This window comes from Macaca fascicularis, chromosome 1 (genome assembly GCF_037993035.2).
Source record: "Macaca fascicularis isolate 582-1 chromosome 1, T2T-MFA8v1.1".
NCBI lineage: Eukaryota > Metazoa > Chordata > Mammalia > Primates > Cercopithecidae > Macaca > Macaca fascicularis.
Window position 1 is genome coordinate 219,481,383 of NC_088375.1, and position 26,541 is coordinate 219,507,923.

Here is a 26,541-nt window from a genome sequence, read left to right on the forward strand (position 1 = left end):
GTCTACAGATGGCAATGCTAAATTAGCAGTACTTTGCACTTTTTACCGAGTATCTTTAAGCCGTCGCCTCTTGCACTTTTTACCGAGTATCTTTAAGCCGTCGCCTCCTGGCTTCAAACGATTCTCCTGCCTCAGCCTCCTGAGTACCTGGGATTAACAAGCTTGTGCCATCACGTCCAGCTAATTTTTTTTTTTTTTTTTTTTTTTGAGATGGAGTCTCACTCTGTCACCCAGGCTGGAGTGCAGTGGCGCAGTCTCGGCTCACTGCAAGCTCTGCCTCCTGGGTGCACGCCATTCTCCTGCCTCAGCCTCCCGAGTACTGTCCGCTACCACGCCCGGCTAATTTTTTGTATTTTTAGTAGAGATGGGGTTTCACAGTGTTAGCCAGGATGGTCTCGATCTGACCTCATGATCCATCCGCCTCGGCCTCCCAAAGGGCTGAGATTACAGGCATGAGCCACCATGCCCGACACGTCCAGCTAATTTTTGTATTTTTAGTAGGGACGGGGTTTCACCACTTTGGCCAGGCTGGTCTGGAACTCCTCACCACAAGTGATCTGCCCACCTCAGCCTCCCAAAGTGTTGGGATTACAGGTGTGAGCCACGGTGTCCGGCCCTATCAAGTTGTTTTTATATCAAACTTTGGGCTGGGTGTAGTGGCTCACGCCTGCAATCGTACTTTAGGAGGCCAAGACAGGAGGATCACCTCCAAGGAGTGGGAAACCAGCTTGAGCAACATAGTAATATCCCATCTCACTATGTAAGCAAGTAAGTACATTATTTACTACTTTATCTGCTCAAAAAATAAAATTAAAAACAAAAACCTCACACTGGGACACTATAGTCTACTATTAATAAATCATGCAGTCTCCCAAAATTTAGAAGTGGACTTCCATACTCTGCTCCAACAATTAGACTCTCTTCCCTTTAAATAGGAGGGCACTTAGGCTATTTTCTCTCCCAGAAACACATACTCGGCGGGTCGGCCTATGTAGAAGACAGTCGCTTCTATAATATTTACTGTCCTAATTTCTCCCTGAAACTCTAATTCTACATTCTTGTGCACTGGACATTTCTGTCAAAGCCAACAGGCATAAAACTCCTTCTCCCCAAATAATTCCCACTTTGGATTTCTCTGTCTTTGCCGATGGGATTATTTTCTCACAGCCATAAAACCTGTGCATTGTTCACTTTTGACTCTTCTAGTCTTCTTTCTTCTCTCAAACCTGTAAATAAGGTCTATGCAATTTCTGATGCCCTTTTTTCGTCTTTTTTTCGAGACGGAGTCTCGCTCTGTCACCCAGGCTGGAGTGCAGTGGTGCGATCTCGATCTCGGCTCACTGCAAGCTCTGCCTCCTGGGTTCGCGCCATTCTCCTGCCTCAGCCTCCCGAATAGCTGAGACTACAGGCGCCTGCCACCAAGCCCGGCTAATTTTTTGTATTTTTAGTAGAGACGAGGTTTCACCGTGTTAGCCAAGATGGTCTCGATCTCCTGACCTCATGATCCGCCCGCCTCTGCCTTCCAAAGTGCTGGGATTACAGGCGTGAGCCACTGCGCCCAGCCGAGTTTTACTCTTGTTGCCCAGGCTGGACTGCAATGGCACAATCTTGGTTCACTGCAAGCTCCACCTCCCACGTTCAAGCGATTCTCCTGCCTCAGCCTCCCAAGTAGCTGGGATTATAGGCAAGTGCCACCACGCCCGGCTAATTTTTGTATTTTTAGTAGAGACAGGGCTTCACTGTGTTGGCCAGACTGGTCTCGAACTCCTGACCTCAGGTGATCCACCCGCTTTGGCCTCCCAAAGTTCTGGGATTACAGGCGTGAGCCACCGCGCCTGTCCTGATGCTCTTTCTTCTAACCATAGCGATCAGCCTGGCTCACGCTGCCATTCTCTTGCAAGAGGACAATTGTTCTGGCTTCCAAACCACTCCGTGGATGCGTAAAGAAAGGAAATTGTTGTGACCCATAGGGGTACAGAATTCTCCAGATCTGTATCTACCTTTAGTTTTCCTAAAATACCACTTTTTTTTTTTTTTTGGAAACACAGTCTTGCTCTGTTACCCAGGCTGGAGTGCAGTACAGTGGTGTAATCTCAGCACAATGCAACCTCTGCCTCCTGGGTTCAAGCGATTCTGCTGCCTCAGCCTCCTAAGCAGTAGGATTACAGGCGTGCCACCATCATGCCTCGCTGATTTTGTATTTTTAGTAGAGATGGGGTTTCACCATGTTGGCCAGGCTGGTCTTGAACTCCTGACCTCAAGTGATCTACCCGCCTCCCAAAGTGCTGGGATTACAGGTTTGAGCCACTGCACTGGGCCAACAGTACCATTTTCAAATCACTTACTTCTTCATCTGCTTAGAAGTCCTCAATGGTTTCCACTCCTTATGAGATTAGTTTCAAACTACCATCACCACAGCTTCAGATCCCACCCCATCCTGGCTCCACTGTTTCTTTCTGACCTTACATTCTAACTACCCTAAACCCTCTGCTTCAGCAGGAGGAATATGAATGTCGCCTTTACCATTCACTCACTGTGACCCTCCAGTAAAATACTCCCTCTCTCCTGCTTTTTTTTCTGAATTCCACCGATGCTTCAAGATCCAGCTCAAGACCCACTTCCTCCTCAACTGACTGCCCTTTTGCAATGACTTTGCCTCTCACTCAATTCCAACACTTCTGCTCATATTACTCACAGGTACCCTACACTTTATAAGAAATAAAAGTTCTTGGTATTTGAGAAAGGTTAGATTTTAAAAGGCCCAGAAATAATGAAGGAAAAGGGAATTTGGAAAGGCAGCTCTCTTTCTTCCTCCTTTTTAACTTTAATCTACAAAAGCAAGTTATTAAAGTAAGCAACCCAGGGTGAGAAGGGCCCCTTTCACTGCTCTCCTGCATTTTCCAAAGCCTCAGCTCGAACGCTGTCTTTTGGAAAGACTCTCCTGAACGCCTCGGTCAGAGTGAGAAAGTGGTCTCTATAGCCATCCAACATTCACCTGAGTTTTGCACAGTGGTTGAGATTTCTGGCATCAAGGGGACCTGGGGTTGAATCCAAAGCCCACCACTCACGAACTCTGTATACCTGGAAGCGTGACTTGATCTTCTCTATATCTAAGTTTCCTTATGGATAAGATAGGAACTATAGTAGAACAAAGTACATAGAGCTGTTCTGAGGATGAAATAAAATTGAGTAAGATGATTACATTGAGCACCTAGCATGGTGCTTGGCACACAATAAGGAATCAATACACACTGAGTATTCTATTAGCATCTCCTATGTATTTGTCTTTCACTCACACAGGGGCCCTCTGAGGCTCCAGCCACTAAGTCTTATCACGAAGCACTCAGCACAAGGCCCTACACACAACAGACATTTTTAAAACGGAATAATCAGTAAATTTACTTCTCCCAGGAATGTATCTCAAGATACAAACTTCTTTTTCTTTTTTTTTCTTCCCCCTGAAGGCTGGGTCTCACTTACCCAGGCTGGGGCACAGTGGCAGATCACAGCTCACTGCAGCCCTGAACTCTGCAGTCACCACAGGCTCCAACATTCACCTGAAGTAGCTGGGACTACAGGTATGCACCACCACACCCGGCTAATTTTTGTATTTTTTGTAAAGGCGAGGTTTCCCCATGTTGCCCAGGCTGGTCTCAAAACTCCTGGGCTCAAGCAATTCACGCATCTCACCCTCCCAAAATTACAGGTATGAGCCACTACACCCAGTCTCAAGGTACAAACCCTTAATGAGAGTTGAGGTCAGGAGCTCCCTATCAGCCTGCACAATTCAGGGGAATTCTCTCTACAAAAAGTTAAAAAAATCAGCCAGGTATGGTTGCACATGTCTGTAGTTCCAGCTACTTGGGAGGCTGAGGCTGGAGATCACTTGAGCCCAGGAGTTGGAGGCTGAAGTGAGCTGATCGCACCACTGCACTCTAGCCTGGGTGACACAGACTCTCTCTTTAAAAAATGAGAGAGAGAAAGCTGAAACCCAGCATGTGCTCAGGAATGCGTAGATGAACAAATGAAAGAAAATACTTTTTTTCTTTTTACATAGAAATACATAGCCAAGGAGGAAAATATTATTTGAGCAGGGGATTTTTCTACTCTAGGAACTCACTTTTCTTACAGTCTTGAGTGAGACACCCAGAATTAAGATGCATGAGACCAGTCATACACCCACAAAATGCTGCATGGTGTAGTTTTACTAAAAAGCAAACAGTTGTTACTGACAGAAAAGGTGCCAACTAGTATGTAAATTACCTGGACCCTCAAGCAGAAGAATCCCTGTCTCCTTACCTGGTTAAGTTCTTTAAGGGTAAGAACCACACCCAGATACCCTTACACTCCTCCCAAATCTTGGCAAAGTGTTGGTGCACAGGCTAGGCTGAAATGTGTTTGATTACACCCTACACAGCTCCTTTTATAGCTCCTTCTTCTAAACCTATGTATTCCCAATTTTTTACAGAAATATCCAAGAAATTCAGGATGCTAGACAAGGGGAGCTAGGAAGATAAAGGAGACATCACAAAATACAAAACTGGTTAAGAAATGATTAAAGAAAGAAACCTAATACCAACAGAATGCCTGGCAAGTGAAACAGTAAGTCCCAGGCTGGTGAGTTAGCAGCCTAAAGAACTACAGCCATCTGGGCAGGGCGTGGTGGATCACCTGAGGTCAGGAGTTCAAGACCAGGCTGACCAACATGGTGAAACCTCATCTCGACCAAAAATATAAAAATTAGCCGGGTGTTGTGGTAGGCGCCTGTAATCCCAGCTACTCGGGAGGCTGAGGCTGGAGAATTCGCTTGAACCCAGGAGACAGAGGTTGCAGTGAGCCAAGATCGCGCCACTGCACTTCAGCCTGGGTAACAGAGCAAGACTCCATCTCAAAAAAAAAAAAAAAAAAAAAAAAAAACTACAGCCATCTGAACAGATGCTTGAGCCTCCCCTTCTCCCATGTCAGGTAAGGATGTTGGAGGGGAGACCAAGAAATAAAAGACAGAGACGTCACCTGAGTCAACAAAGGCTTTCACAGGATGTCCATTCACTTTGCAGTTAATATAAAGCATCACTACTTGGCCAAAACTTTCCGGAGCCTCTTCCATAGCTATTGTCATGTTTTCCTCAATGTTCTGTTGCCTGTAACAGAACAAGACCAGGGACACTGAAAACATTAATTCCATGGAGAGAAATCAGTTTCAAAGTCACAATATTAAAAAACAGATTTGTACATATCTTTTGCCCCAAGCACAGCAGCCGAGTCATAGAAAAACTGGTGCTATATGGGGCAAGAGATCATTTCCTAGGAGGCAGTAAGATAAACAGCTGGCAGAAAATCTAAAGGCATAAAAATTACCCTATGTAAAACACTGAGCTGCCTTTATATATTCAGAAATAAGAAACTGGAGAGCAAGGGTCACAACCCCATTTTTCTGGCAGAATGTTAGAACTCTGGGAATGTTCCAATTTTAACTGAGGATTTATTGGGTATCTGAATACATTTCCTAAGCCCAGAACATTACAAAAAGTTCGCAAACAGAAAACACAAATATTTCAACTTCTTGTGCTGCTTTATCTGCAGGACTGGGTTTTCTAATCTGTATACTGAGGATAATTGTTACCTACGTTGCTGAGAGGTACAAAGCATCTAGTATACAGTGCTCATGTAACAGCTTATGCTACAAAAAAACTGCATCCATCGCTTAAAACTACATGTGTTTCATAGTTCATTTGATCCATGAAACGATATGTTTAAAAATTCAACATGCTGGCTAGGCACAGTGGCTCACGCCTGTAATCCCAACACTTTGGGAGGCCAAGACGGGTGGATCACCTGAGGTCAGGAGTTCAATACCAGCCTGGCTTACATGTTGAAACCCCATCTCTACTAAATATACAAAAATTAGTTGGGCGTGGTGGCAGGCGCCTGTAATCCCAGCAACTCAGGAAGCTGAGGCAGTAGAACCACTTGAACCTGGGAGGCGGAGGTTGCAGTGAGCCGAGATCGTGCCACTACACTCCAGCCTGGGTGACAGAGTGAGACACCATCTCAAAAAAAAAAAAAAAGAAAAAAAAACAACATGCCAGGTGCAGTGGCTCACACCTGTAGTTCCAGCACTTTGGAAGGCCAAAGTAGGTGGATCCCTTGAGCTCAGGAGTTTGAGCTCGAGTTTCAGACCAGCCTGGGCAACACAGTGAAACCCCATCTTTCCCCACCAAAAGGAAAAAAAAAAACAAAAAAATAAACACAACTCTAATTCTTACATGAGAAAAACAACAAAAGGGAGTTATTGCTTACTCCAACATCTCATGTTTATTCCCAGTTTTTTTCTACTCCCTTAAAACAGCATGAATCAATCTCCTTTTAAAAACATTATCAAATACTACCAACATTAATGGAAACTAGGTTAGAGGCTGGGCAACTTACCTGAAGACTGAGACACTAACAGAACAGGTTCTAAGATTCGGGATAAACTACACTGTAAATTCAGGGTTGGTAAATCATAGTCTGCTGTTTAGGCAAAAAAAGTTTTATGGAAACACAGTAGTATCATGCATTTACATACTGTCCTATTATCTATGGCTGCTTTCACATGGCAGTGGTGGAGTTGAACATGAGCAACACAGATTGTATGGTCTGGTCTGCAAAGACTAAAATACTTACTATCTGCCCATTTGTAGAAAGTCCACTAAAGCCAGGCACTGCTGTGTGCCTATAATCCCAGCACTTTGGGAGGCCAAGGCAGGAGGATCACTCGAGGCCAGGAGTTTGACACCAGCCTGGGCAACACAGTGAGACCCTATCACTAAAATTAGCTGGGCGTGGTAGCACAAGCCTGTAGTCCCAGCTATTCAGGAGACTGAGGCAAGAGATTGCTTGGGCCTGGGAGGCTGAGGCTGCAGTGAGCTATGATGGTACCACTGCATTCCAGCCTAGACGACAGAGCAAGACACGGCCCCCTTTTTTTTTTTTTTTGCCCTGTTTTATGGTGCTGACCCTGTCTCTTAAACAAACAAACAAAAAATAAACCTCAGGCCAAGCATTATAGGTGGCTCACACCTATAATCCAAGCACTCTGGGAGTTGGACAGATCACTCGAGCCCAGGACTTTAAGACATGACTGGGCAACATGGTGAAACCTCGTCTCTACAAAATACGAGAAAAATTAGCCAGATGTGGTGGTGTGCCTATAGACCCAGCTACTCGGGAGGTTGATGGGGGAAGATCACCTGAGCCCGAGAAGTTGAGGCTACGAGCCATGATCGTACCACTGCACTGCAGTCTAGACGTCAGAGGCCCAAATAAACAAAACTCTGCTGACTCTGGCTCTAACTATAGTTTCTGCCCTTTTCATAATAATCATCGAGCTCAAGTGAACTGATGGCTTTATCAGCCATTTTGCAACAAAATTTAAACTCAGAAAGTCAAAGGCACCTTCCTTTAGGCAAATATGAAAGCTATCGAACCTCGGTGTTCACATACCCTGTGTAATCACTAGTGTAACAAGCCAAATGAAACTTTTAACAGACATTTGATATAATTACACAGGTTTTATGCTATTGCACATTATTAAACATAGAAATAACCTAAAATTAATTGTATACTTCATCTTGCATGGACTCCAACCCAAATGAGTTTCAACAAAAAATCCTCTGCAATAACACCAGCTACTTTGGCTTTTCTGGGGTCCATATGTAGAGAGTCTCTTCAGAGGTACAAGGTTTTCACCTTTCAAAGAGTAAATGTGGTCAGGTGCAATGGCTCACACCTGTAATCCCAGCACATTGGCAGGATGAGGAGGGCGAATCACCTGAGGTCAGGAGTTCGAGACCAGCCTGGCCATGATGGTGAAACCCCGTCTTTACTAAAAATACCAAAATAGCCTGGCGTGGTGGTGCATGCCTGTAATCCCACCTACTCAGAAGGCTGAGGCAGGAGAATCGCTTGAACCTGGGAGAAGGAGGTTGCAATGAGCTGAAATTGTGCCACTGCACTCAGGCCTGGGCGACAGAACAAGACTCCATCTTGAGCAGGGGGTGGGGAAGAGAACAGATGTGTTACCCCATTTCCTCCACTCAAGACCTAGAAAGAAACATGAGCCATATGGACACTATCTATTTCATTTCTCTTATTTTTTTGAGACGAAGTTTCATAATGACTTAGGGCTGTCAATTAATTCTAGTGTACAATTATATTTCTTTTTTTTTCCCCCTAAGATGGGGGTCTCACTCTCTTGCCCAGGTTGGAATGCAATCATAGCTTACCGTAGCCTCCAACTCCTGGGCTTGAGGGATCTTCCTGCCTCAGCCGCCTGAGTAGCTAGGACAGAAGGTGCATGCCACCACACCTGGCTAATTTATTTTATTTTTTGTAAAGACAGAGTCTCACTTTGCTGCCCAGGCTGGTCTCAAACTCCTCGCTTCGAGCAAAGTGTTGGGATTATAGGCATGAGCCACCATGACTAGCCTATATTTCTGATTTCAAATGTAGTAAGAAGAGTATGAGGCAGGGCATGGTGCTCACACTTGTAATCCCAGCACTTTGAGAGGCTGAGGTGGGAGATCAATTGAGGTCAGGAGTTTGAGACTAGCCTGGCCAACATGGCAAAACCTTGTCTCAAAAAAAAAAAAAAAAAAAAGGCCGAGCGCGGTGGCTCAAGCCTGTAATCCCAGCACTTTGGGAGGCCGAGACAGGCGGATCACGAGGTCAGGAGATCGAGACCATCCTGGCTGACACGGTGAAACCCCGTCTCTACTTTAAAAAATACAAAAAACTAGCCGGGCAAGGTGGCGGCGCCTGTAGTCCCAGCTACTCGGGAGGCTGAGGCAGGAGAATGGCGTGAACCCGGGAGGCGGAGCTTGCAGTGAGCTGAGATCCGGCCACTGCACTCCAGCCTGGGCGGCAGAGCGAGACTCCGTCTCAAAAAAAAAAAAAAAAAAAAAAAAAAGAAAAGAAAAATGAAAAAGAAGAAGAAGGAAGGGCTAAGTGCTGTGGCTCATGTCTATAATCCCAGCACTTTGGGAGGCTGAGGCGCGTGGATTGCGTGAGCTCAGGAGTTCAAGACCAGCCTGGGCAAGATGGTGAAATCCTGTCTCTTCAAAAAATGAAAAAATTAGCTGGGCATGGTGGCGGATGCCTGTATTCCCAGCTATTTGGGAGGCTAAGGTAAGAGGAACACCTCAGTCTAGGGGAGGTCCAGGCTGCAATAAGCTGTTATTGTGCCAATGTACTCCAGCCTGGGTGACAGAGTAAGACCTTGTCTCAAAAAAAAAAAAAAAAAAAAGAAAAAAGATAAAAAGAATGAGAAGTTTAAAAAAGCATGATTTGATTTCTAAGTTGATAGTGTAATACAATGACCAAGTTAGGCTTCATTTAAGTAACCGAAATGACGACACAGTCCCTAAAAGGCTAAGTAGTCTAAGTGTAAGTATCATTGCTGTTACCCTCTTCTTAGTTATACTTTTTCACAATTAGCAAACAAAAACTGACTTGAGGTGGGAAAAGCAGCTGTCCTTTTTTTCAGAGAATGACTGAACAGAATCTTGCTTGTGACTATCAGTGTGACTGAGGCCAGAACGGCGTCACTGTCCTTGCCTGAGCTCCATGCCCAACAATTCTGATTCATCAGATTTGGGAGAAGAGCCCAAGCATCTGCATTTTTAAAAGCTTCTCATATGATTTTACTATAGCCCCAGGTGAGAACCACTGCATTACAGAAACTGAGGGCTGGAAACATGTCCAATATTCAGTTTATCCACTGAGGCCAGTACAAGAAATGCAGCAGGAAAACAGACTTAGGACTACCAATGTTCCATCAGCTCAGAGCCCTCTCTAATCCAATCATGTTTAAGCCCTGGATTTAGTCAGGACTTACACAATATGTCTAAAGAAAGAGGGTCAAATCAGCCCATGTAATATGCAACCAGCCTTGCGGTCTCACCAGAGGGTGGCTTCTGCTCAGTCTGGGGGTCATTTATCTAGAACTGTGTTATGATGCTCTGTCTGCTAGTCAGGGAGTCTTCCTTAAAATTTTAGAACAGAAAGTCATTAAACTCAGTACCTATATCTTTGTCATGTCGAATCGAAATGCGTAGAAAATGAAAGAGGAGAGACTAAACTAAAAGACTGAGGTTACTATCTCAACTGCAAAACAGAGAAGCTGCCTCCAAGCAGATGCCCAACTAATGTTAGATACCCTGCAGTTTGGGAAATCTGGAGTCTCTGAGTCTTGTTCTTTAGATGAACAGATCATTCATTACCTGATATCTTCTTCTATCTTTGCCTGAGCTTCAAGGTCAAAGGGATCAGCAGAAAACAGACGAATCCTTTCTTGCTCTCTCCGGGCTCGGTCCTGCTGCTGCTCCACCAGGACTCTAGAGAATTTCTCTACAAAAATAAGGGAGAAAAATCTTAAATACCGCTGTATTTTCAACCTTTATCAATACTTTCCCACACCAAACAATTTCTCAAACTACAACTGTAAGATGCAGAGAGGATGCCTAAAGTTTATTTGAAATGAGCAATTACATTTACTTTCTATTCTCCGAGTCAAGGCTATTTCGTCATTTAAATTCAGCATAAAGAAAGTATTTGTGGCTGGGTGTGGTAGCTCACACCTGTAATCTCGACACTTTGGGAGGCTGAGGTGGGAGGACCATTTGAGCCTAGGAGTTCGAGACCAGCCTGGGCAACATAGCAAGACCTTGTCTCTACAAAAAATATAAAAATTAGCCGAGCATGGTGGTGCATGCCTGTAGTCCCAGCTACTGTTGGGTGGGGGTTCAAGTGTGGGGGGATGGCTTGAGTCCAGGAGGTCGAGGCTGCAGTGAGCTGTAATGGCACCACACACTCCAGCCTGGGTGACATGGTGAGACCCTGTCTTAAAAAAAAAAAGTATTTGCAAAAATCTTTTATAAGAAGTTATCTATCATATTGTTTCTACTCAGAGGTAACAACTTTCCAATTTAAAACGGTGGGGAGTGATCATGTGGCAGATGAATGTCCCCACTCCTCCCCTCCCCGTTGCTCCCCATTGTCCTCATTGTCCTATTACCTAGAAACAAAATACAGCATTATATAATCTCCTTTTCCTCTTCTAGTTTCATTTCCTTTATAATATGCCCTGCCTTAAGCCAGATAAATTAAATATAAACTATTGTTAGTCTACCTATATTTTGTGTGTTCTGATGAAATAATAGGCAGGAAAATTAGAGAAAACACTGCTTGCTACAAGATGTACATTACAACAAGAATCTATTTTGCAATTTGTCTCTTTTTTTGAGACGGAGTTTCAATCTTGTTGCCCAGGCCGGAGTGCAATGGCGCAATCTCGGCTCACTACAACCTCCACCTCCCGAGTTCAAGTGATTCTCCTGCCTCAGCCTCCCAAGTAGCTGGGATTACAGGCGCCTGCCACCACGTCCAGCTAATTTTTTGTATTTTTAGTAGAGATGGGGTTTCACAATGTTGGCCAGGCTGGTGTTGAACTCCTGACCTCAGGTGATCCACCGTGCCCGGCCTATTTTGCAATGTCTTAAATGGTGGTACGTTTAAGTGTGCAAACTTAAATGCCTCATCATCACGGTCTTTGGTGATTAGACATACTGACATAAGAAATTAAAAGATATTGTGACAAGGTTTATCTGAACTACTAATGCACACAATACAGATGGATCTAAAAAGCAGTAAGTTGAGTGAAAGTACTTTGGGAGGCCCAGACAGGTGGATCACGACGTTAGGAGTTTGGGACCAGTCTGGCCAACATGGTGGCCAGGAGTTTGGGACCAGTCTGGCCAACATGTATTATCTACTAATAATACAACAATTAGCTGGGTGTGGTGGTGTACGCCTGTAGTCCCAGGTACTTGGGAGGCTGAGGTGGGAGAATTGCTTGAACCCGGGAGGTGAAGGTTGCAGTGAGCAGAGATCGCACCACTGCACTACAGCCTCGGAGACAGAGTGAGACTCCCTCTCAAAAAAAAAAAAAAAAAAAAAAAAAAAAAAGCCTAACACGAAAGAGCAGACACTCTATTATTCCATATACATGAAGACAGGCGAAACTAAACTGTAAGATTATCAAAACAGTAGTAACCTATAAGGAGAGGAAACTGACTAGCAAGGAACATAGTGGAACTTTGCGGAGTGAGAGAAATGTCCTGTGTCTTGATTGGGCTTACAGGAGTTTGTCAAAACTCAAGGAATTGTATATTTAAAATCTACGTATTTCACTGTAAGGTAAAGATTGCCAATTTAAAGACAGTCAATTGAGGAATGAGTCATTAAGTGTCTGTTATGTTTTTAGACTTAACCCAATTTAACTCATAAATCCAAGAGTAAAATGAGAGTAATTTACAGAGAAAACTCGATTCATAAAGATGGCTAAAAGTTGGCTGAGTGCGACAGCTCATGCCTGTAATCCCAGCACTCTGGGAGGCCAAGGCAGGCAGGCTGCTTGAGCCCAAGAATTTGAAACCAGCCTGGTCAATATGGCAAAACTCCATCTCTACAAAAAAATACAAAAAATAACTTGCAGTACACTGAGGTTAAGGTGATTTCATTTTGCCATACAGGGCACTGAACCTGTTTCCTGTAACTAAAAAAAAATGCCAGCTGGCATCAGCTGGCTTGTTGGTGCTCTTTAATTGAAGATCTAACAGGTTAAAATATCAGTACCGGCCGGGCACGGTGGCTCACGCCTGTAATCTCAGCACTTTGAGAGGCTGAGGCAGGCGGATCACGAGGTCAGGAGATCGAGACCATCCTGGCTAACACGGTGAAACCCCATCTCTACTAAAAACAAAAAATTGGCCCAGGCGTGGCGGCAGGCACCTGTAGTTCCAGCTACTCAGGAGGCTGAGGCGGGAGAATGGTGTGAACCTGGGAGGCAGATCTGGCAGTGAGCCAAGACTGCGCCACTGCACTCCAGCCTGGGTAACAGAGCGAGACTCCATCTCAAAAAAAAAAAAAAAAAAAATCAGTACCTAGGTTATGCGCTGCCAAAACAATGAGGAAAACAAAAAGTAAACCGAGGGGGGTGGCCTAGATGGATTTCACTCCGAAAACTCTATTGCTGATTCCAATTAACTCAGCCTTTGACTTTAGCACTAATCTACCTCTCACAGAGAAAAAACTGGTATGTTCAATAAATCATTTGACACAGTGTTGCTTGAGTCTCTTCACATTTGCTATGACACAGCTTCACCTCAGGCCAGCCTAACAGCCTTCCAAATTTATAAGCTTACCAAGGTCTCCACTGAGCAGAGCTTCTGCCAGGGGTGGATTGCGTTCCTTCAGCAAGGACAGCTCATGCGGGTTGGCCAGCAACATACCTCGGAGCAAGGCTGGATTGTCCAAGCCCTGAGGAGATGAAGTTATTTCTCCAGGAGATGAGTGGGACTGCTGTGTTCCTGGTGGCTGGCGCTGCCGGGGACTTGATGTGCCAGGCACAGCTATACTACTGAAATCTATTCGGGGTAAGTCTGTTGGGGAAAATCAATTCAGTTTACTCAAATTACTCTACAAAAACAAGCACTTGAAGGAAACAGCAGAACACTTGCTCATACATGGTACATGACAACAGCAAAGGTAACTGTAGACTTTACCCTTGTTCTTTCTCATGCTGACTCTGAATATGAAGACTGCAGGCTGAGAGTGAATCAATAGGAAAGAAGAAAAATAAGGGGAAGGTGACAGTAGTAACCCCAAATTTTTAGCTTATAAAATATCTCACAATAGACATCAGGTTTTTAATTTATGTTTTTAAATAATTAAAGCCGCCGGGTGCGGTGGCTCACACCTGTAATCCCAGCACTTTGGGAGGCCAAGGCAGCTGGATCACCTGAGGTCAGAAGTTCCAGACCAGCCTGGTCAACATGGTGAAACCCCATCTCTACTAAATATACAAAAATTAGCTGGGGGTGGTGGCAGTCGTCTGTAATCCCAGCTACTTGGGAGGCTGAGGCAGGAGAATCGTTTCAACCCGGGAGGCGGAGGTTGCAGTGAGCCAAGATCGTGTCATTGCACTCCAGCCCAGGCGACAAAAATGAAACTTTGCCGGGCGCGGTGGCTCAAGCCCGTAATCCCAGCACTTTGGGAGGCCGAGACGGGCGGATCACGAGGTCAGGAGACCGAGACCATCCTGGCTAACACGGTGAAACCCCGTCTCTACTAAAAAATACAAAAAACGGCCGGGCGCGGTGGCTCAAGCCTGTAATCCCAGCACTTTGGGAGGCCGAGGCGGGCGGATCACAAGGTCAGGAGATCGAGACCACAGTGAAACCCCGTCTCTACTAAAAATACAAAAAATTAGCCGGGCGCGGTGGCGGGCGCCTGTAGTCCCAGCTACTCCGGAGGCTGAGGCAGGAGAATGGCGGGAACCCGGGAGGCGGAGCTTGCAGTGAGCCGAGATCACGCCACTGCACTCCAGCCTGGGCAACAGCGTGAGACTCCGTCTCAAAAAAAAAAAAAAAACAAAACAAAAAACAAAAAACAAAAAACTAGCCGGGCGAGGTGGTGGGCGCCTGTAGTCCCAGCTACTCGGGAGGCTGAGGCAGGAGAATGGCGTAAACCCGGCAGGCGGAGCTTGTAGTGAGCTGAGATCTGGCCACTGCACTCCAGCCTGGGCGACAGAGTGAGATTCCGTCTCAAAAAAAAAAAAAAAAAAAGAAGAAGAATGAAACTTTGTTTCAAAAAAAAAAAAATTAAAGCTAGTTTCAATAAATATAATTGCATAAGTCTGGATGTTTTTCTTGAGAAAAATCCTACTCTGGTCTGACATATGGTTCAAACAGCCTTGGTGCTTGGATTAAAGAATTTTTTGTTTTTTTTTTTGTTTGTTTGTTTTGTTTTTTTTTTTTTTTTGAGACAGAGTCTCGCTCTGTCGCCCAGCCCAGGCTGGAGTGCAGTGGCGCGATCTCGGCTCACTGCAAGCTCCGCCTCCCGGGTTCACGCCATTCTCCTGCCTCAGCCTCCCAAGTAGCTGGGACTACAGGGGCCCACAACCGCGCCCGGCTAATTTTTTGTAATTTTTAGTAGAGACGGGGTTTCACCGTGGTCTCGATCTCCTGACCTTGTGATCCGCCCGCCTCGGCCTCCCAAAGTGCTGGGATTACAGGCGTGAGCCACTGTTTTTTTTTTTTGAGACAGAGTCTTGCCTTGTTGCCCAGGCTGGAGTGCAACGGCGCGATCTTGCCTCACTGCAACCTCTGCCTCCTGGGTTCAAGTGATTCTTCTGCCTCAGCCTCCTGAGTAACTGCGATTACAGGCGTCTGCCACTAAGCCCACCTAATTTTTTGTATTTTTAGTAGAGATGGGATTTCACCATGTTGGCCAGGCTGGTCTCGAACTCCTGACCTCAGGTGAGCCACCCACCTCAGGCTCCCAAAGTGCTGGGATTATAAGAGTGAGCCACCCTGCCCAGCCGGATCAAAGGATATTATATATACCAAGTGAGCAGCATAAATATTAGATGCTAAATTCTGCAAGTCAGTGCTAAACGTATTGGCTCAGGGAAGTTCTTAATAGTTCTCTGAATTTATACTTTCATCTGTGCATCTCTGCTAACTCTTCTCATGCCCCTGGGGGGCTAAACAGTGTCATCATTTTATAGAAAAGAAGAAAAGGGCCGGGCGCGGTGGCTCAAGCCTGTAATCCCAGCACTTTGGGAGGCCGAGACGGGTGGATCACGAGGTCAGGAGATCGAGACCATCCTGGCTAACACGGTGAAACCCCGTCTCTGCTAAGAAATACAAAAAACTAGCCGGGCGAGGTGGCGGGCGCCTGTAGTCCCAGCTACTAGGGAGGCTGAGGCGGGAGAAGGGCGTGAACCCGGGAGGCGGAGCTTGCAGTGAGCTGAGATCCGGCCACTGCACTTCAGCCTGGGCTACAGAGCGAGACTCCGTCTCAAAAAAAAAAAAAGAAAAGAAGAAAAGGGACTTGCATAGGTTCTCAGTGCTGATTACACCAAAAGCTACTATATTTTAGAAGCCAGAACTCCCAGGTTCTATATGCCAGGCTCGGCTGACCTTACTAAACTGAAAGGAAAATAAAAGGGAATTTTAATTCTTACACAAAGGACTCACACATTGTATGACCCCATTTATATGAAATGTCCCAAATAGGTAAATACATAGAGACAGAAAGTAGACCTGTAGTTGTCTAGGCTGCGGAGCCTAGGGGGAAATGGGAGATGACTATAAATGGGTATAGGATTTATTTTTAAGGTAATGGAAATATGCTAAAATGGATTGTGGTGACGGTTACACAACTCATGAATATAGTAAACAAAAATTAAATGCATGAATTGTATCTCAATAAAACTGTTATTTAAAAAAGAAAAATGAAAAAGAAAAGTAAACAAGGAGAGCCAGAATGAGGGGCTAGGCCTGAGTCAATGAACATTCCTTCAACTCCAAAAAATATATTTGATGGTCAAACTTGTCTGAACAATGAGTACTGTTCTTAGAGATAATTGTGTTTAATGTTATAAATGACAGTACACTAAGCAATTTCACAGTGATCAGAATTATAGCACAATCCTTGCACTATTAAGGATTTTATATAAACTAAAAAACCAAAAAACAAACAAACTTGTCTCAAGTCTGGGACTATCCTGAAGCCTTTCTGGACCTCAGATAGAAAAAGAGAAAGCTTAAACTCATGATGTAACATTTCTACCCTTTAGCAGGGGTTCAATTAGCCACTTTCTTCAACTCCCAACCAAGGAAAAGGTGAAGTTAACAGGATGATCTCTGTGAGGTAGCTAATCTATACCAGCCAGGAAAAAACATATATGGGTGGGCCCTCTTTGCAGGTCAAGACATTTTATCTCCACCCGTTATACATTATCTTGAGAGTCCATTCACTTCAGAGTAATTCTCAAAAACATGTTTACTTAATAGACCAGATCACTCCCCCCCCAACCCGTTGGCTCTCTTGTCCATATGCAACAATACGGGGGGTGGTGGGGGAAGAAGTAAATTCCAGAATTAACAATCTCATCAAATTAACCAAAGGAAGATGTGGTTTTTACTGATTGTCACAGTTGTTTAAATACGTTTAACTTCTTTAGAAAGAAGTTTTAACTTCTTTAGAAAGAAGTTTTAACTTCTTTCTAAAGTTTAACTGTGGCCCCAAGGGACTAATGTCTTCCAGATCTGGTGGAGCCAGTCCTTGATGGTCTCAGTAAGCTCCAGTTTCAGGCTGAATGGAAACACTGTGGTTAAAGCTGCAGTCAGTCTGTCATCACCCAGACTCTGCCAGCATCTGTCACCATAAACTTTAAAACTGGTGACCTACGGGCTAAACACTATTTAAGAAAATCTATCTGAATATGGCAGGGAATGGAAAAAAACCACACATTTCACCAAGCTGTTTCACATTAAGACCTTATAAAACACTTTGTGGATCCATAAGCCACTTCAAGTATCTGAACAAAGGTATGACCCTCTGTCTATCCAGTACACACACACGTTCACATCCACATAATTCTGCATATTATTTTAGTGACATAGAACCTACTAAATCCCAGTGCACAGATTTCAGACCATAAACATCTATTATAAAAGGAGCATCAAAGATAGATAAATGTTTCTTTGTATGTGATTAACACAGTTGGTAGGAAAGAACCACAACTTGGTGGTCAAGCTGCTTAATGTTTATCAAGTTCAGCATAATGGAAAAAACATCACATTTTAATTCCTGTGCCCTCACTTAATAGTCATGTAACTTTAAAGACATCATTTAAAATCTGGCTTCATAATTATAAATTATTATGCAAATAATTATGTAAATCCTCACACAATCAAGTTATGAGATCATGTGAAATGCAGCTCCAAGTGCCTGGCTGGCTATAAAATGCTCCAGAAAGGCTTGGCCACTGAAGGACAGACACAAAGTAGCAAAATCATAGGCTTACGCATTCTTTCAAGTCCTTCCCAAGGATAAAGATTATTGTATAATTATCACTGATAACAGAAGCTAATATTTATTGAGGGCTTGCTATGTGCTGAAGATTTTACATGCATTAGCCTCACGTCAGCTTTAGGAGTTGGGGTTAATTATGGCACCTATCTTATAGAAGAGGAAACCAATTTAGAGACGTTAAAATGCTTGTTCAAGGTTACACAGCAGGGAAAAGGCAGAGTCAGGATCTGTATTCTGCAGTCTGAATCCAAAGCAAATCCAAAACTCTGAGGCGCTACGCTCTGCTACCTGCTGATGGCTGTGCTGGGGGATGCTCAACCACCAGATGTCTTACTTGGGAACTGCACTGGAGGTCGAGGGTCTGCATTCTCCTTCTGTCGTAAAATCACAACGTCCCCATCTTTCAAGCCATAAGAAGCCAACGATCTGTGGTTGTCTGTGAGAGGTCTTTCAGCATAGACGATCTACAACAAGAAAAGATACACAACAGTATAATGCACTGAGAAGTAACAGAGCACAAAGCAGAAGGACCAGTTTTCCTCTGAATCAGATGTCACACTCCGTTCAAACCCTCCAGTGGATTCCCACCACATCCAGAACAAAACCCACAGTCCTTCCCGTCACCGACCAGGACCAAACAATTTGGCCCCTGGCTCTCCTTCTGACTTCGTCTTTCACTATGACTGCTGTTCCTCAAATACCAGGGATCAACTTCCCCTTCAGGGCTGTTTCTCTTGTTTTCTCTACCTGAGGAATGTTCTTTTTCAACTCCTTTTTTTCCTTTTACGTCTCTGATCAAACATTACTCTTTAGAGTTCTTCCCTAATATGTTATTTAAAATATACTCTCGACTAACACAATATATATTTATTTATTTATTGTCCTTCTGCCCCATTAAATGTAAACTACTTGAGGACAAGGACTTTGTTTCATTCACCAGATCATAAATGCTTAGAACAGGACCTCTTATATAACTGATGCTCAAATATTTGATGAACTAAAGAATGAATTTATGAAAATGGATATAATTTTAGATTTAATTTTTAGCAGGGAGGAAAAGGGAATGATTTATTCTGGGTATGCTAACTAACTACAGTACTACTAAATAAAGTGTACACTTTGAAATAATCTTGTACACTGGCAAAAGGTTCCCAAACATCATCCTTCCTGCACTGCATTCTTCCTTCTCTTCTACCATTCCCAAAGTTGTATCACTCTGGGCTGGGCACGGTGGCTCACGCCTGTAATCCCAGCACTTTGGGAGGCCAAGGCAGGTGGATCACGAGGTCAGGGATTCAAGACCAGCCTGGCCAACATGGTGAAACTCTGTCTCTACTAAAAATACAAAAACTAGCCAGGTGTGGTGGCACGCACCTGTAATCCCAGCTACTCCAGAGGCTGAGGCAGGAGAATTGCTTAAACCCGGGAGGCAAAGGTTGCAGTACTGAGATCGCACCACTGCACTCTAGTCTGGGCAAGCAAGACTCCGTCTTGGTGGCGGGGCGGGGCGGGGCGGGGGGCAAGACTGGAAAATAAAGTGAAACTAAGAAAATAACAACTAAATACAAGTGGAAAAAAAGAATTAGGAATGTACTACTAATAAAAATATTTTATGATGTGTAATCATACTGAAGAAAACCTGAGAGCACAAACAGATGAAATAACGTACTATAGATAGAAAGAACAAAGGTACCCTATAATTTTATTACGAAAAAACATAAAATCTGCCCTGCATTATTACATACTCCAGAAAGGCATTCAGAATAAACTCAGGCTTTGAAAGGTTTTCCTCCTAATGATTCACTTTTCACCAGGCCACATGCGAACTGAGGAACCTGAGTTCTACCCTGGCTCTGCCAGTAACTCCACGCAAGGGGCATGACACTCAGCAGGTCCAGGCCTCACCCTTTCCATGTGTCAAGCAAGCAGGTGGGCTAGATCATCATTACAGCTGTCCCTTCCAGTTCTCTCTGCTAACATTATCATTCTATGTTTCCTTACAGCTTTCATAGTAAGGTTACCTGAAATAAAAACTGAAAACACAGCATTTAAACTGGAAAAAAAGTGATTCTGTCATATCTGCTCTCAGAATTTATAGACATGAGGAATAGAACACGAAAATGAGTTCCTACCAAAATCGAATTCTGAATATGAGCAAATTTGTAGGCCCAATTATACAAGTTTTATGCATGACTTGAAAAAATACTATTAAGTTCTTTTTTTTTTTTTTTTGAGACGGAGTCTCGCTGTGTCGCCCAGGCTGGAGTGCAGTGGCCAGATCTCAGCTCACTGCAAGCACCGCCTCCCAGGTTTACGCCATTCTCCTGCCTCAGCCTCCCGAGTAGCTGGGACTACAGGCGCCCGCCACCACGCCCAGCTAGTTATTTGTATTTTTTTTAGTACAGACGGGGTTTCACCGTGTTAGCCAGGATGGTCTCGATCTCCTGACCTTGTGATCCGCCCATCTCGGTCTCCCAAAGTGCTGGGATTACAGGCTTGAGCCACCGCGCCTGGCCACTATTAAGTTCTTAATGCTCAATCCGCTGAGTTAAAAAACATTTCAGATCTGGTATGATGGCTCACACCTGTAATCCTAGCACTTGGGGAGGCTGAGGCGGGAGCATCGCTTAACCCATTTAGGCCAGCGGTTGCAGATTTTTTGTGTGTGAAAAAATCATACCTTGGCAATGACCTTGAGCGGTAAGATATAACTCCCACAAGCTAGGTTAAGCCCTGGAGTTTGAGATCAGCCTGGGCAACATAGTGAGAATCCATATCTAAAAAAATTTTTTAAATGGCCAGCCATGGTAGCATGTGACTGTAGTCCCAGCTACTTAGGAGTCTGAGGCAGGAGGATTGCTTAAGCCCAGGAGGTCCAGGCTGTAGTGAGCTGCGGTTGTACCACTGCACTCCAGCCTGGGGACAGAGTAAGACCCTGCCTCTTAAAAAACAAAAACAAACAAACAAAAAGAACCACATTTCAACAGACTGCAACTGTCACTCCCATCATCCCATTCACACACCCTTATTTAAGCACGTATTTCACAGTAAAAGTACATCAGCATCAACACAGATTTTCTGCAAAACAACTGGGAGTCATATTATAACTTGTGAGACTGCTTGGAAAAACACATAAACCAGAAGTGATAAGCATCACAGGTTGAGGTGTGCAACAAGAAAAAAGAGGTATGCCAAGAGAAATGGCAGGTAGACAGGCTCTTACAGCATAGCATCAACACTGTGAAGCCACTGTCAACAACTTACTCTTTAATTTTCCAGTTTCAGAAATTTGACTATCAGTATATTCAGAGATACATGAACAGTCTCCTGGGAGCAGAGGCACATTCTAACTGCATTTATTTATTTATTTATTGAGACGGAGTCTCGCTCTGTCGCCCCAGGTGGAGTGAAGTGGCGGGATCTCCGCTCACTGCAAGCTCCGCCTCCCGGGTTCACGCCATTCTCCTGCCTAGGCCTCCTGAGTAGCTGGGACTACAGGCTCCTGCCACCATGCCCAGCTAATTTTTTTTTTTTTTTTTTTTGGTATTTTTAGTAGAGACAGGGTTTCGCCGTGTTAGCCAGCATGGTCTCAATCTCCTGACTTTGTGATCCGCCCGTCTCTGCCCCCTAAAGTGCTGGGATTACAGAGTGAGCCAATGCGCCCGGTCATTAACTGTATTTATAAACGAAAATTTATTTATTTGCAAGGAGGAATCAAACTCAGGAGAATCAAAATGATCCTATGCAGGCTGGGTGCCGTGGCTCACGCCTGTAATACCAACACTTTGGGAGGATGAGGTAGGAAGATTGTTTGAGGCCAGGAATGCAAAGCCAGACTGGGCAACACAACAAGACCCCACCTCTAAAGTAATAATAATAATAATAATAATAATAATTAGCTGGCATGGTAGCATATGCCTGTAGTCTCAACTATTTGGGAGACTGAAGCAGGAGGATCACCTGAGCCCAGGAGTTCACGGTTGCAGTGAGCTATGACTGTACCACAGCACTCCAGCCTGGGAAACAGAATAAGATCTTGTCTCTTAAAATAAAAAAAAGAAGAAGAAAACTGCAATTGGAACAACTATCGGATTTCAAAGCCCATACTCAAGTATTATATACAGCTTTCCCAAACATAACCCTGAAGTGGCCTGGTGAATTATGTGGGTGACTTTAACAAGCACTACTAAGCCATCCATTGCCACAAAGAGACTCTACTCTATCCACCAGGAGGATTAAAATACTGTCCACTGCTCAACGAATCCCCACGCCCTGAACATGAGGAAACACCACCAACTGCCCGCTCTGACTCCCACTTCACAGATGCCATACTTCATTCCATCACTGCTTAGTTGCCACAGTATTTCCTCAGCAGACAATATCATTTTTTAAAGGAAGGCAGCATGATCTAACAAATACAAATGTAAAATCTAGATAATCACCACACTGAGCATGTCTATGAAATATGGAATGTTGCTCCAGCGCCAATTTCCTGGAAACACTAGACTGAAGAACCTGGGTGAGGAGCACACGTTCCTCACACTGACGAAGCAGCAGCTGTGCTCCGTTTTAGTCTAAGGACATAAATGAGATCAACTAAAGCTCAGCTAAAATTGTAATTGCCACAAAGAACTGATTTCATTTTGTTTAAACAGGCTTAAGAGTCCAAGACAGACAATTATTTTGCAGCAAAAGTCCCAAAATAAATCCATGTGATCTTCCAACGGAACATGAGTATCTATTAGACATGGCTTCAAATCTCTACCAATCAAAACAAAAGGCGTTCCACGGCAGCATTCTCGATCCTTCCACCACGCATGTTACCCAACTCAACAGCTACAAAGCCCAAAATTCAAGTTTTGCCAGTTATAAGAACATACAACAAGAAAATGTATACAGCTATGAGTCTTAATCAGCAAAACTGGCGCAACTGCTGGTACTTACTCCAGAGGAGGCACCCCAGAGACTGAATTATAATCTTAATCAACATTTGACAACAGACTAATTAATAAAACTCCAGAACTTTTAAGCATGAGGTTAGGTGTTTTCTGGTCTCTGAATGAGAGCCTTCTGTTAACAAAAAGCTTAACAATAAATTTCTAGCATTAAAGAACATAAACTGGTAGGCCAGGTGCAGTGGCTCACACCTGTAATCCCAACACTTTAGGAGGCCGAGGCGGGAGGACTGCTTGAGGTTAGGAGTTCAAGCCCAGCACTGGCAAGACCTCGTCTCCAAAAAAAAAAAAAAAAAAAAGTCTCAGCTACTTGGGAGGATCCCTTGATCCCAACATGTTAAGGATACAGTGAGTTGTGATTGCAACACTGCATTCCAGCCCAAGTGAGAGCGAGATCCCATCTCTAAAAAATAAAGAAGAAAGATAAAACAAGGACCATAAACTGGCTACAAAACACTTGGAATTACATCTGAATGGCTTCATAATAGTATTGCCATTAATCAAATGCCCACTATCTACCAAGTGATCTACATATTCTACCCCATGTAATAGCCAATTTGACTTGTATAACCCTCTCTGGAAGGCAATTCGGCAACAGTTACTAAAAACCTTTCAAAGACTTTATGTCTTTGATCTGGCAACTGCATATCTAAGAATTTATCCTGAGAAAATAACAGAAATGGAGGCTACAGCCTTAAGTATACGGATGTTCATGCCATGTTACTTATAACTGCTTCCAATTTTCCCCAGTATTATGCTTAATAAAAGGGAGATTGTTAAATAAATTACATCTATATGATGGTATACTATGTACCCTTTAAAATCATCAATTTGGGGCCAGTTGCGGGGGCTCAAGCCTGTAATCCCAGCACTTTGGGAGGACAAGGCAGGCGGATCATCTGAGGTCAGGAGTTTGAGACCAGCCTGGCCAACATAGTGAAACCCCATCTCCAAAGAAAATAAAAAAATCAGTCAGATGTGGTGGAGCACACACCTGTAGTCCCAGCTACTTGGGAGGCTGAGGTGGCAGGATCACTTGAGCCCAGGAGGTTGAGGCTACAGTGACCCGTGATCGTACTACTGCCTAGGTGACAGAGCGAGACCGTCTCAAAACAAAAAAACAAACACACATAAGATAAAACAGTGGTTTACAAACCACAAATCATGCTGTGTGCATTTTCAAGATCATACAATTACTGCTATTATTTGCCTTTCATTTGAGGGTCATTATACATTGTGCCTACTTTTTCCATGTGCCACCTACAGAGGTAAATTATCAGGATGCTTCAAAACTATGAGGACATTAATTTAAAGTGAAGCTAAGTTCTGACAAGTGTTTGAAGTTCACCCAGGCAAGTCTGCATCAAAGCATCAAACAGAGCCACGACTGGCTTCCAAGCCCACACTATTAAGAGACGGAACATGCCCAGCTTTAATCACACGTACAAGTAGAGATGGCTTCTGTTCTAAATTTGTTATCACTGAATTATAACTACTATAATCAGACTAGAGCTGTTAAAAATTAGCACATTTTCCAACTGTATGCTTATGCACAATTGACACTCAGGTGAAAGACTGAACTCTAAACCAGTGATCACCAATGTAGGGCAGCCATGCAAGACAATTCTTTAAGGGTGGAGGAAGAAACTGAAAATATTAGAATTTTCATTTCCATTTATTTTAGTTCGTCCTTCCTTAAATTCCATTTTGTGTGTGTACAATGTTACTTCTTATATATAATGTACTATATATGCATATAATGCACGTTATGTGTATATTATACATGGTCATATATAATGCATAAAATGTATCAGTTCATGTATATAACGTATTATATACATAACAGGAGCATAATCTGAAACATTTTACTGATAGGGATACATGAAAGTTTGGACACCAGTTGTCTGGACACATAGTGGCAGGAAAAAATAGCCAGGAACATAAAAATATATATATTTCCTTGAAGAAATGGAGTCAGAAATGAGAGGTGAAGGAATGGGAATGGAGAAAGTAAACAAGAGGAGGAGTTAAACAGTCAAGGAAAGGAAGGGAAGATGAGTAATATGAGAGAACCCTGGGACGTAATGGCAGGGGGGCCCGCAAGTAAGTAAACATGGTATATTTGTGGGTAAAAACTATAATGATGTTTACTTTTACGATTTGATGAAAGGAAACGACTCAAGTGTCTAGGGTGGATCCTGTTCCTGCCTGATGGGCAAGCAAGTGAAAGACAACCGACCACCAGACACCTTAAAATAGATACTGTGTTGTCAGGTTACAATGGAGCCAACAGAACAGACTGGAAAAACAGGAGCTGTTTATGGCTATCTAACACAGGCTTAACACCAGTTGGAGCCCAAGTTTCTATATGCTAATTTGGCTTGGGAAGGAAGTAAATGCCGAAACACTGACGTAATGAACAAGAAATAATTTAGAGTTAGCCTATGTTCAATTACTAAGGTATTCCTAACTTTCCCGACTGGCAGAGGGCAATGCCTGGCTGACCACACAATAAATCGTCTTTTGTGATGGCTGTTAACAAGAAATTTAAGTCAATTAAAGGGGGTGTCAGATATCCCTTTAATTGACTTAAATTTCTTGGTTCAGCCATCACAAAAAGTGCAGGAATGGAAACAATCTCAACCTCTGCCTTTTCTCAGGCCCTAACTAACAACAAAACCAATTTACATTTTAATTTCTTATTTTCCCTACCAGCCGGTGACTACAACAAGGGTAATATAACAGCTCGAGGAAAAAAACAACTGAAAAAGCCACTATCAAAAATTGAAGAGTTGTCCGGACGCGATGGCTCACGCCTATAATTCCAGCATTTTGGGAGGCCAAGGAGGGCGGATCACTTGAGGTCAGGAGTTGGAGATCAGCCTGGCCAACATGGTGAAACCCCGTCTCTACTAAAAAAAAAAAAATACAAAAATTAGCCGGGCGTGGTGGCGCGCGCCTGCAATCCCAGCTACTCAGGAGGCTGAGGCAGGAGAATCGCTTGAACCCGGGAGGCAGGGGTTGCAGTGAGCTAAGACCGCACCACTGCACTCCAGCATGGACGACAGAGCGAGACTCCGTCTCAACAAAAAAGAAAAAGAAGGAAAAAAAATTGAAGAGTTGATTTTCTCTATTTAAGCAGTCCTTTCCCAGTTCTCCACGAGGCATTAACTGACAGGAACTGGTTCCTGAGCTTTTGTGGATTAACTTTTGAAATTCTTTCTGAACAGCTTTATGCCAAGGTTCTAAAGTTCACATTGTGTAAAGGAATCATACTTCTGAACAAAATATTGACACATGTGTTTACCATAACACAGCAAAACAAGCTGTAGTTGGGCAATCGTTTTGTAAACTATTTCATAACTGCAGTAGAAAATCAAGATTTACATGATGGAGCCTTGGGAGACTTCTGTAATTTTCTTAATGTTTAGACTACGTTCTCTAGGCTAAATTTATTAAGTCATGATCTAAGTGTTTTAGTGTAAAGTTTACAGGGTTATTGTCACCGATTCTGTTTGATAAAGACTAGGGGCAGCCCCAAAGCATTTTGAGAATTACTTTGCTTAGTTAAAATATGAGAGGTTGAACTTCTTTCCAGCAAAGCAAGCTGAGTAGGGAAATGAAACCACCAAACAGCAGATATTAGGCCGTTTCCAAGCAC

The 26,541-nt window shown here is 43.7% G+C and overlaps 1 protein-coding gene across 4 annotated transcripts in view; it reads right to left on the reverse strand.

Annotated features, from left to right (window-relative positions):
* DDI2 (DNA damage inducible 1 homolog 2) overlaps positions 1–26,541 on the reverse strand; it is a 53,263-nt gene that overhangs the window by 25,630 nt on the left and 1,092 nt on the right. For 2 of the 4 annotated variants that reach the window (XM_065529636.1, XM_005544716.5), the window contains exons 2-5: positions 18,260–18,389; positions 13,245–13,481; positions 10,263–10,389; positions 5,014–5,141 (exon numbers count right to left, since the gene is read on the reverse strand). In XM_065529636.1, the coding sequence (XP_065385708.1) occupies positions 5,014–5,141; positions 10,263–10,389; positions 13,245–13,481; positions 18,260–18,389 (622 nt within the window). The remainder of the gene's footprint in view (positions 1–5,013; positions 5,142–10,262; positions 10,390–13,244; positions 13,482–18,259; positions 18,390–26,541) is intronic. The other 2 variants (XM_045380094.3, XM_074019478.1) reach the window with 1 other exon arrangement.